The 12,940-nt window shown below is 43.4% G+C and overlaps 1 protein-coding gene across 1 annotated transcript in view; it reads right to left on the reverse strand.

Moving 5' to 3' along the window:
• Nucleotides 1-12,940, reverse strand: part of Pdlim1 (PDZ and LIM domain 1 (elfin)) — a 49,378-nt gene that overhangs the window by 4,056 nt on the left and 32,382 nt on the right. The window contains exon 5 of the mRNA NM_016861.4: nt 4,213-4,364. Within this exon, the coding sequence (NP_058557.2) occupies nt 4,213-4,364 (152 nt within the window). The remainder of the gene's footprint in view (nt 1-4,212; nt 4,365-12,940) is intronic.

A 12,940-nucleotide genomic window follows, 5' to 3' on the forward strand; every position in this document is an offset into this window, starting at 1 on the left:
ACACACATACACACACGTGTACACACACACACACACACACACGTACACACATACACACACACACATTCAATATATAAATAAACAAATGTGATTTAAAATTTTAAGGAAAGGAGGTCTGAGGTGTGCTACAACATACATAGAGTACTGAGTTTATAAGCCCATCAAAAAAAAGGGAAATTTTTCTTTCTTTGCTCTGTATGTTTAGTATTTTGATTAGTATGTGGTAGGGGAGGGGACTTTTTTCTTTTATGTGTATTTGGCAGTTAAAACAAGATGAAGGCTTCCTTTGCCTACAAATGTTACAATGGGTCCAGAGCAAGACAACACGAGAGAAAAGCAGAGGATGACCTGAATTCATAAGGACAACCTGCTCTGATGAAATTTTCTGGGGTTTATCCCCAACACTGTTCAACCAAGCCTTGTACGTGCACCTGGCTGCACTGAGCACTACACTACGCAGACAAACTTTTCCCATAATCCCTCCAACGGCCGTGTCACAGTGTGGTTCCCCCGTGGGTTGCATATAGAGATCATAGAGACTAGCAACCTGCCCAAGGACTCATGGCTCAAGGTGGACGCTGGATGCCAGTGTTCCCACCCACAGACTTTTCTTAGAACGACGGGCATCTGCCAATCACATTGGCCCTTTCTTAACCCTGGCTAGTGACCCGGGCATTGACCTATCATTGACCTCAGGGAAAACAGGCTTCTGGACTCTCTCAAAGGGAATGTTTTTAGTCAAATAATAAACCCAGGTTACACAAGAAGGTACAGCCGGGTAACCAGGTAAATCACGGTCAATCAAACATAAGTATAGTATGATACTATATACTATATACTATATACTATATACTATATACTATATACTATATACTATATACTATATACTATATACTACATACTACATACTACATACTACATACTACATACTACATACTATATACTATATACTATATATAGGTATGTAGGTATATAGGTGTGTAGGTATATAATATAAATACTATAGTAGCGGTGAGCTCCCAGGAAGAAGGGAAATGGCTCACCTAACAGGGGAACTCTGCATTTAGACTTGACCCCTTCCTTCCTCTCTGCTTCCTGGAAGTATGCATGATGACCAGGGCTCCAGCTAACAGGAGAACCGTGACCATGGAAGCTATGGGTTTGGGTTACTGGGGTAGAAGATAAAAGGAGGTCTTGATACTGTATGGGTTCACAGCCCCATGATCATGTCCTTATCTGTGAGTTCTAATGGGTTTTCTGGCACAGTCTGTGTCGGACTTTGGGCTTAGACAGGCTGACATTGTCCACCTTAACTGAAGTTTCCCATCCTTGCATAAGGTAAAGTCACCTACACCTTGTCATGTGTTCTGACAGAGCTAACATACCTACAGGTTAGATCTCAAGTTGCATGTGAGTCAGGACTAATAGTGGAGTTTAAGCAAAGTCTAGCTAGCTCTAGCTCATTTTCTACTAGAGCAACACTGTTCAGCATAAAAGCAGCACATGGTTTATACTGTCTTGTGGGTGTGAACTGCCGCTCTCTACGGAATCCATACCACAGAGGAGACTCAGAGTGTATCCAGATAAGCTCACTCCCTAGGTCTCTCTCACTGGAGCACCCATAGGTATGCACTGTGGGGAAAGAAAGAATACACAGCAGAAGGTCAGCTAGGTCCCTGAGTCCTAGGGAAGGGGACAGAGCATTGAGGAGTAGTCATCATAGAGACCAGATAAGTATACAAAATCAGCTCTCCAAACAGAAACAGGGGCTGCTGACGGAAGGTTCCTGGGATCTGACAAATTTGAAGGCTTGCTAGACAAAGCAATTATGAGAGGAGAAACCTTTCTGCCTGTTACCAATCTCAGAACGTTCCTCAGTGACTGAATAAAGCCCTAGGTAGTAATGTCTCCAAGGAGAGCTGTCTTCTGAGACCAGCAGATGCACTGGAATTCATGAGTGGGCAAGCAAAGCTCACCTGGAGCCTTCTGGTGAAGTGCCAGCATCACGGCAACTGGGGAGTGCTTACTGTGGTCATAGCAACGGTTGTGTTGCACACTTTGTGATGTCTGAGCCTAGAGCACAGGTCAGAAACTAGCCTAGGGTTGAGGTGGCTACCCTGGAGCCTCTCTTGAGGTCACTAGCCAGGGTTAAGAAAGAGCTGTTGTGCCGGGCAGTGGTGGCGCATGCCTTTAATCCCAGCACTTGGGAGGCAGAGGCAGGTGGATTTCTGAGTTCAAGGCCAGCCTGGTCTACCGAATAAGTTCCGGGACAGCCAGGGCTATACAGAGAAGCCTGTCTCAAAAACAAAAAACAAAAAACAAAACAAACAAACAAACAAACAAACAAACAAAAAACTTGATTGTTGAAAGGCCATCTGCCCTAAGGCAAGAACAAACTCAGGTGACCCACTGGGAAGGAAGGTCCCCATCTTCGGTGGCTTACAGATCCATTTTCCTTCTGTGGCCTCCAGAAATTCTTCCTCACCTGCCACCTTGGGAACAAGGTGTGTGAATGAGAAGAGCTCTCACAAGGTCACACTGACTGCACCCTCAACTCCCTAATACATGCATGGCTGGAAACAGCTGGCCAGATGCAAAGCTCTTAAAACAACTCCCACATGCCACAAGGGATTGATATCTAGGATAGCCAATAAACTCAAAATATCAGACACCGAGAACAAAACCCCCACCATCGAATGAATGAATACATGAGCCACAGAACAGACTGCCTGTAACACAGGAAAATGGTGCTGAGCATCCGTGGTCATCAGGGAAATGAAAATTAAAACCACAATGAGGTTGCATCCCATCTCTCTCAGAATGGTTGTATAAAAACAAACAGCAACAGATGCTGACAAGAATGTACAAAAGCACCCTTGCACACACAGCTGGCGGAAATGAAAATGGAGGCAGCCGCTATTGAAATCCGTAATCAGTATGAAGGTTCCACAAAAAAATAAAATAAAATAGAACACATGAAAGGAAGGTCAACATAGCAGATACTTGGTCATCTATGTATATTGTGACACTGCACGATCAATAGCCAACTTATAGAGTCAACCAGATGTCCATTAATAGATGGATGGGTAAAGAAAGCATGGTACATGTGAATGACTGAATGACTGGAGGGTGTGAGGGCAGGAGAGAAAATAAGGTCCAAGTAAAAGATATATTTGAATGAAAAATGTCATTATAAAACCTATCACTCACTGGGCAGTGATTAACGGGTCACACCTTCAAACCCAGCACTTGGGAGGCAGAGGTAGGTAGATCTCTGTAGGTTTGAGGTCAGCTTGATCTACACAGTGAGTTCCAGGACAGCCAGGGCTACACAAAAAGACACTCTGTCTCAAAAAAACATCACTTTTTATAATGAATCGACAGCAATAGAAAATTGGGGCTGGAGAGATAGCTCAGTGCTACGCTTGCAGAGGACTGAGTTGAGTCCCCAGCACCAATATGATGACCCACAACTGCCTGTGACTCCAGCTCCAGGGGATCTGACACCCCTCCTTGCCTCCCCAGTCACCCACATACACATATATAAATAAAGATAAGACAAAGCCCTTTTTAAAAATTCAAACCTGTGAAGAAGACTGAGCAACTAGGACTGGCCAGATGGTCCCGTGGTTAAAAGTAGTTGCTGCTCTTGCAGAGGACTTGGGTTCAGTTCCCAGCACCCACACAATGACTAGTAATCACTCATAACTACAGCTCTCTTCTGGTCTTTGCAGATACGGTGTACATACAGTAAACAGATATACACACAGGTAAAGCAACCATATGTGTAAAATAAAAGTAAATATTTTTAAGACTGAGCCAGAAAATATAATCCAGAGGGGCGCTCTTGTCCCTTCCCCTACTACCAACACTCCCACCCACCTGCAGCCCAGTTAGCCCTCACCCCAAGCATTGGAAGTGGAACCCAGGGCTTTATGCATATTACATAGTTCTACTCTAAGCGTTCTACAAGCGATCTGTACCTGAGCCCTCTTTCTCCCTCCTCTCCTCTTTTCAATAAATGATTCACATTTTTAAAAAGTCAATGCCAAGCCAGAAGTGGTAGTGTGTGCTCATGTAACCTCAGGCTCTGGGGAAGATGGCAAGCTCTAGGCTGCACAGGAAGACCCAGCCTTTCACAGCAAGCCTTTCTCTAGTGTGGTGCTCATCCGTGCTCCAGCAGAGACAGACTCTCTCCACAGGGCCCCTTACCTTTCCCATCTGACTCCAGGATCTCCTGCAGAACCAGGAAGGATGTGGACTGTTTGGGGGGCTCGTTTAATTCTTGCTTCTCCTGAAGCATCTTGTAAACTTCAGAGTCCTTGTCAATGATAAGGCTGCCGGAGGGATGAGGCTGAACCACGCTAAAAAGAACATTTGGAAAGCCATCAGGACAACGGTGAAAAGTTAGTCCCAAAACTTCACCAGGTACTTCCTTTCAAGCAAGCACATACTACTTGAAAGAATGGACAGTGATTATCCCATGTCTCCAACTCCCCTGACAATGTTGCAGTGGGTCCTGGTAAGCAAAGCTGGCTGCTACTTTAATACAGTAAGAGGCTATTTTCCCAAATAGTCTCGTAATTCAATTACGTTGTGGCTTACTCCCACAGATGGGGACTTCTTTCCCTCTTTTAAAATTACATAGTCAACATTATGTCAAGAGAAAAATTTGAAGAGGAAAAATGTCAACCGCAACCCAGCCACTAAAACTCAGCTGAGTCCCCTTGCAGGGGGGTGGCACATGCATTCCTCGCATGAGCAGAAACCTCATCTTTTCATTCCTGATGTCAAAGTGCTTCTCACGCTGCCGGACGCTCCTCGTCCTTCAGAATGGAACTCTCCGGCCTCTGTGCCTCTAGCTGGAGGCAGCAGCCTTGGCCTGCCCCACTCACAGGGATTGTAGAGAGAAGGAAAAGTTCACAGGCTTTACTAAGTGAAGGCTCAGACCCTGGGGGCCAGGCAAGCCAGACCATGCCTCCCACTCCTTCCTCCCTTACTTTGCATGCCCAAGACAAGCTGAGGCAGGCACTACTATGATGCTGGGCCTTTTTTTTTTTTTCACTAAGCCACAGCTTACGCTGCCTGGCCACACTGGCCACAGAGAAATGGTAGAAGGGAGGTAGCCCTTCAATGGCAGACTGTCCTTATCCAGACTCCTCTCAAATTCCCAGCTCCCCTGCACGATTACGCCACACCACGGTACACCAGCAAGACCCACCAGCTGTGTAAGCCTGCCTCTCTGCTGCCTTGCGACAGAGGTCAGAGGCGGATTTCCAAGGAATTAGGAATTTCACACTGTGGCTCAACGCAACCTCCTCATCTGACCTAGAACCAAATATTTAGCTTTTATAAACAAAACGCAAGTGTATTCAAGTTCAACACCTTTGGAATAAATGTTCATTTCATAAAGGCCTTTGAAGATTAAGGCCTTTTCTCAGAACAGCTCTCCAGCTATGACTGGACCAGCCAGCCTCATTCTAGGCAAAGTTCTTACTGATCCTTCTACCTGTGCTGTGACCCCCATGTATTTCCAGAGAACCCTGCTACACACAGGGTGTATTCCTTGGAGAGGATTTACTGACCCTGACTTACAACAGTACCACACATACCTGTCCTCTACCCTCTAACTCACCCTCCTCCCGCATACTCTACCTGGATTTTTTTTTTTAATTTTTGGCTCCCCCTAGAGGTAAACAAACATATTGCCTTGCTCTCTGTAAGTGCCCAGGTCTGTCTCAGGACGTAGCCCAGACTCAGATCCAGCACCAGGTAAGTTAGTAAGCATCAATGCCACTCCCTCCTTGCTATGATCGCCATGATCCTGTGAGCTCACCCTGAAGCAATGCAGGGCTGTGGAGGACCCACCTTCTCAACCCACACATGCTCTTTCTTCTCATTTGCATAACTTGTTTAGAAGCTACCTGAAAGACATACTGTGCCCAGAAGGAGCAAGCACAAAGATCAGATGAACTACCAGTGGCGGTTACTATCATTGCGTGTAGATAGATATGTACAAACACAAACGCACAAGCTGAAGTTGCTGAGCTATGAACTCTCACCCTCCACACCACTGAGAGCAAAGGAATTACAGCCATTGAATCTATTCACTCATTTCCTACCCACCATTGTGCAATTGGTTCATGGTCCATTTTGAAGAGAAAAAGTATGTTTTCTATGGTAATTTCCTCTAAGTTACTACCCCTTTCCTGTTCATCTCTCCCTCGCTGTCCTTTTTCCTCTCCTCTGAGACAAGCGGTAGGGAAGACAGGACAGCCTGCTGGAAAATTTATATACTCGGGCTCCAAGCGAAAGACTCAAACACAGGAATAAAGCCCCAGGTAGGTTTCCCTTGGACTCCAAACATATTCTGATAACAAAGAAAACAAGGTCCACAAAGGGTGACATAGGCTCTGCTACTACTGGATAAGGCTGGTGCTGGCTGCACCTGCCACCTTTGATTTGCAATGGCTGGATAGAAGCAGCCACCCTTGTGTAACCTGCCCATGGCAGCTGGTCTCTATCTACCCTTATCTGTCTCCCTTCCCTTGCAGCAAAACATGGGGCAGGTTGAATGGCCACCTGGTGGAGTCAAACCAGAGTCTTCTACCATCTCAATTCCATCCTTTTTGATACTTGAGTTTTGGGCTTGGAACCTCACCATAATAAGCACATTACATTATTCTTTCTTAATCTTTTTCCTATTGCTCTTAGGACTATTTTAAAATCCAGATCAGGCCATGGAATGTTTGGAGGATGAATTTTTTTCTCTTATTTGTTATATGTTATGTCTGGAAGCCACCAAGGGAACACTAAAAATAACAGAACTAAACCACAAGGACATCATACATTCTTCCAGCAAACAGGCTTGGGAATAATGAAAGAAAGAAAAGAAAGGGAGGGGGGAGAAGGAAAAGAGAGTGAGAGGGGAGAGACAGAGGGGAGGAAGAAAGGGGAGGGAAGGAAGGGAGGGAGGGAGGGAGGGAGGGAGGGAGGGAAGGAGGGAGGGAGGGAGGGAAGAAGAACAATTTACCATTTATTTTCAAATAATATGACAGCATTTTTTATATGCTGTGACTTTTATGAAGTATTCTCAATATGCATTACCCTAACCAAAACACAGTCAACCTAATTCAAAAAACAACACAAGACTCTAAAATCCTAAGACTTAGACATTAGGCTGTAAGATATTAACGCAATATCTGAAAAAGTAATTGGGATAAAAGCATGCATAAGAAATGGAGCAAAAAGATTCCTATTTGTGTATATAAAAAGGCCTGCACTCTCAGGACTCTGGAGGCTCAAGAGTTCATGGTTAGCCTGGGCTACATAATAAAGGTGCATACTTCAGAGAGATCAACTTACTCTACCTATTCTCTTCCCTGGAACAAAGTGAAGCAAGTATTTCCTGACTTACTTAGTGAAGTAAATATTATACTAATATAAAATAAGGTGACAGTGTTTAAAAAGAAAGCAATAGGTGATATCCCTCATAAAGATGTAAATTTCATAGCAAATAAAATTCAGCAATATATAAAACGAATTACATGTCACAGACAAGTCTTCAAGATGCTATAGACATTATCGGCAGATTTGCAAAAATTCTTTTGAATACACAGTGAATTCCAGGACAGCCTGGTCTATGTAGCAAGACTTTACTTCAATATAACTAAAACTAAAAATAACTAAACAGTCAGAAAAATAGAACTGGAGAGAACGTCCCTAGCTCGCTACAGTGCATCTACAGAACCCATGGCATTGTCTAATAGGGAGAAGTGACATGCCACGGTCTCATCCTCTGGCCTCTACTGCTCCCCACAGTGCTGTAAACTATAGCCACTGCACTATGGGGGGAAAGGGAAACAAATAACAAATAAGGGGCAGGAGAGATGTCTCAGTGGTTAAGAGCACGGACTGCTCTTCCGAAGGTCCTAAGTTCAAATCCCAGCAACCACATGGTGGCTCACAACCATCCATAATGAGATCTGATGCCCTCTTCTGGTGTATCTGAAGACAGTTACAGTGTAATAAATAAATATAATAAATAAATAAATCTTTGGGCTGGAGCAAGCAGGGCCAAGCAAACAGGAAAAAATGAAAAAAAAAAAAAAAGGTCAAAGAAGACCACGTGAGAATCACTTACACAACATGATTGACACATCGAAAATTACACAGAATCTATTTTTTAAAATCTAGAAGTAATAGATAAACTCAGGCAAAAACACAACAAAATAAACATAAAGGAAAAAATTTTAATAAAATGTAGGGGACTGGAAAGATGGCTTAAAGGTTAAGAGCACTGACTGCTCTTCAAGAAGTCCCAAGTTCAATTCCTAGGTGGCTGACAACCATCTAAAACAGAATCCAATGCCCTCTTCTGATGTGTCTGAAGACAGCTACTCATATACATAAAATAAATAAATAAAATAAAATGTGGGGGCTGGATCTGCTCTTCCAAAAGGCTCATGTTTAGATGCCAGCACCCACATGGTGGCTGACAGTCTTCTGTATTCCCAGTTTGAAAGAATCGAGCGCCCCCCCCCCTACTTTCTGGCCTCCACAGATACCAGGCACACATGTAATGCACAAAACATACAGGCAGACAAAACATTTATATACATAAAGTAAAATTTCAAAAATCTTTTTAAAAATTAAACGTATTTCTTTATGAGCACGCAGACTCTGAAGGCACAATGCTATTTATAGGTGTTCTCAAAGTAGATTAACTTCCTATTTGGATGTAAATCTAACAGTTATGGAACCTGTGTGCTAAGAATGGTGACGCTGGGACTGGCGAGATGTGTCAGTGGGTAAGAGCACTGACTGCTCTTCCGAAGGTCCTGAGTTCAAATTCCAGCAACCACATGGTGGCTCACAACCACCCGTAATGAGATCTGACGCCCTCTTCTGGTGCATCTGAAGACAGCTACAGTGTACTTATGTATAATAATAAATAAATCGTTGGGACAGAGTGAACAGGGTCCTAAAAAGTCGATTCCCAACAACCACATGAAGGACCCATATACATAAAATAAATTAAATATGTCTTAGAAAAAAAAAAAAAAAGAATGGCAAAGCTGGGCTTTAGTGCAAAGCGACAGAGCCACCCAGCCGTTCTCAGCAGTCAGAGATAGGAGTTCAGAAGTTCAAGCCTTGCCTCCTCTCCTAGTGAGTCAAGCGCAGCCAGTCTAGTGAGACCGTGACTCAAAATCAAAAGTAAGATAAGACAACTGCGGATGTAGTTGAGTGGTGGAGCAATTACTTGACATGCAAGAGGCCCATGTTCCATCCTCAACTGTAGAAGAAGCTGAGTACAATCTCCTCTCTTCCTAGCATTTGGAAGTCTGAGGCAGGAAAATTGCCACCGGTTCAAAGCCCAGCCTGTCTCACACGGTGAGCTCCAATGCCAGGCTGGACTGTAGTATGACACTCTGTCCCCACCCCGCCCACTCCACACCACCATACACACACACACACACACACACACACACACACACACACACACACGCACGCACGAACGCACGCACGCACGCACGCACGCACGAAAGCAAGCACGCACACACACTCGCGAACAGGAAAGAAAAACGAATTCAGAGTACCACGCCCATTACGTGAATTCTAACACTCATGAAAATACAACAAGAAGAATCAATCGCCACAGTTTTGAGATTCCTCTCACAACTATTGTAATCACGCCTGTGTTTATCCCACACCCATCGATTAACTCAAATGCTTAAAACTGAAACATAAAAAGGGAAACCAGGTTTGAAAAAAAAAATGTAAGTAGGAATTTTTAGCCTCTAGGGATAGGCAGACTTAAAACACCCCAAGAATGACTGGTAAAATGGGAACCTCCTTCAAAGTCACATTTGCTCGGCTGAGGCACATCCCTCGGTAAGAGTTAGTATTGGCTCTGCTTTTCCGGTTTATTTTTTAGTTTCTGTTTTGGAGACAAGATCTCACTATGTAAGCAATGTTGACCTTAAACTCCTGATCCTCCTGCTTCAGCCTCCAGAGTGCTGGGATGCCCGGATGCGTCACCACACCCGACCCTGCTAAAATGTTGGGAACGTTGTTTGTCTGCTTCTACTAGTCAGAATCTGTCCAAATTCCCCCTAAGACTCTTACATCATTCAGTTGTATTATATATTTGTTGTTTTTCTAGTTTTTTTGTTTTGTTTTGTTTTACTAAGTTCTAGTTTTAAGCCATCCCAGTTAGGAAAAAATATTTGCTGTTGTTTCAGTCTTAAGATGTGTTTTAAGTCTCACTTACAGTCTCTCTTAAGAGACAACTTCACATGTACCTGAAAAGTGACTTTGATTTTTTTTTTTTTAAAGCTTGATCTTTCATTTATGGTGAGTATATTGACAGTTTTCTTATCTCATTATTGTGAGGCATACCATGTATTTCTGTTCATTATGCACCCCCACCATGGTGATGCGAGGCACTAGAATCAGCCACAGCTCTCACACAATAGCACTGTACAGGCTGGTTGGCTTCGCCTCCCTTCCTCCTATTCTCCTGACTCTCTGGCAAACACAGGTCTAGTCTGTTGAGAAGTAACAGTAAATGGTATATTATAATGTCAGTGTTCACATGTTTCCTGCTAGCATAAAGAAACAACGTCTGATTCTATGTACATCTTATATCCTGTGTAGATTGTCAGTCTATTTTTGCTGGATGTCGCAGTTAGTGCCAGACCCTTCCCTTGCATTTACACTGGCTACAGTCCACAGCAAAAGAATGACTGGAGTGTCCATCCTAGGCTCATACTCCACCTGTGTGGGATAGCCTGGAGCTTTCATCATTAAGGGGGCATCATTAAAAGGATGAAAGTAGCCTAAAAAAAAAATCTATCAGGGGCTGGTGTGATGGCTCAGTGGGTAAGAGCACTGACTGCTCTTCCGAAGGTCCTGAGTTCAAATCCCAGCAACCACATGGTGGCTCACAACCACCCATAATGAGATCTGACGCCCTCTTCTGGTGTCTGAAGACAGTTACAGTGTACTTATGTATAACAATAAATAAACATCTAAAAAAAAAAAAAAACTTTGCCCCTTCTTAGAAATGGGAACAAAACACCCATGGAAGGAGTTACAGAGACAAAATTTGGAGCTGTGACGAAAGGATGGACCATCTAGTGATTGCCATATGCAGGGATCCATCCCATAATCAGCTTCCAAACGCTGACACCATTGCATACACTAGCAAGATTTTGCTGAAAGGACCCAGATATAGCTGTCTCTTGTGAGACTATGCCGGGGCCTAGCAAACACAGAAGTGGATGCTCACAGTCAGCTATTGGATGGGTCACACGGCCCCCAATGGAGGAGCTAGAGAAATTACTCAAGGAGCTAAAGGGAACTGCAACCCTATAGGTGGAACAACAATATGAACTAACCAGTACCCCAGAGCTCTTGTCTCTAGCTGCATATGTATCAAAAGATGGCCTAGTCGGCCATCACTGCAAAGAGAGGCCCATTGGACTTGCAAACTTTATATGCCCCAGTACAGGGGAACCCCAGGGCCAAAAAGGGGGAGTGGGTGTGTAGGGGACTGGGGGGTGGGTATGGGGGACTTTTGGGATAGCATTAAAAATGTAAACGAGGAAAATACCTAAAAAAAAAAAAACTTTAAAAAATATCTATCAGTGGATAAATGGAATATTTGGAAAATGTGATAAAGAACGGAATACTACTCAGTCTTTAAAAAGAAAAAAACCCAGCTGGGCAGTGGTGGCGCATGCCTTTAATCCCAGCACTTGGGAGGCAGAGGCAGGAGGATTTCTGAGTTCAAGGCCAGCCTGGTCTACAGAGTAAGTTCCAGGACAGTCAGGGCTACACAGAGAAACCCTGTCTCAAAAAACCAAAAAACAAAAACCCTGACATACACTACCTGGGTGAAGCTTTGGAGCTGTATGCTAAGATGAATATGAGTAAGTCAGTCAACAAAGACAAACACTGCATAACTCTGTGAATAATCAGAATTCTTAGCAACAGGAAGTAGAGCGGTGCTTTCTAGGGGCTCAGGGGAGAGATAGAAGCTGTTCATTGGGTGTAGGGTTTCAGTTTTTCAAGCTGAACAAATTCAACAGCTATGTCAGATAACTTTGCACATGTGGTTACGATAGTAAATTTTATGTCATGCGGTTTTCAACCACACTTTAAAGAGAAAAAAAAAAAGGAACACACTATCAGTATATAAGAAAAAGAAAGAAAGAGAAAAAAAGCTGGATGATTTTCCAAGGAATTATGCTGAGGAAACCCCAGAACGTTACATAGTTTATAGTTCCATTAATAAAACATTCTTGAGCTAACAAAACTATAATAATGAGAGATTGGTGGGCTGGAGGCTTTACAGTGAGGGATGTAGCCTGGTGAATGTGGCCGCACTGAGTGAGGCAAGAGGATTGGAATCCCATGCAGACTCAAATGCTTTTTTTTTGAGACAGAGTCTTACTGTATAGACATAGCTAGCCTGAAACTTGCCTTGAACGCACCAAGATCCACCTACCTCTACTTCCCAAGTACTGAGATTAAATACATTCAATAGATTAAATAGATTAAATAACTTAACTCATTTTTAAAATCCCTTGTCTCAAATAGAGGTACTAACTTTAAGTGATGTACAGATTGCAGTTCTTGTCTTGTTCCTCTTAAGATCATGACAAAAATAAATAAATAAATAAATAAATAAATAAGGGACTAGAGGATTGATTGCTTCTTCTAGAGGACCAGAGTTCAATTCCCAGCATCCACATGACTGATCACTAACAACCGTCAGTAACTCCAGGACCAAGGGGACCCTGCACCTTCTTCATGACTCCTCAGGCACAGCACATGCATGGTGCTCAGACACATATGCTGGCAAAACATCTATACACATAGAATAAAAATAAATAAATCTCAAAAGAAAGGAAGATAAAAGTTGGGTATGGTG

This window comes from Mus musculus, chromosome 19, assembly GCF_000001635.26.
Source record: "Mus musculus strain C57BL/6J chromosome 19, GRCm38.p6 C57BL/6J".
Classification (NCBI taxonomy): domain Eukaryota; kingdom Metazoa; phylum Chordata; class Mammalia; order Rodentia; family Muridae; genus Mus; species Mus musculus.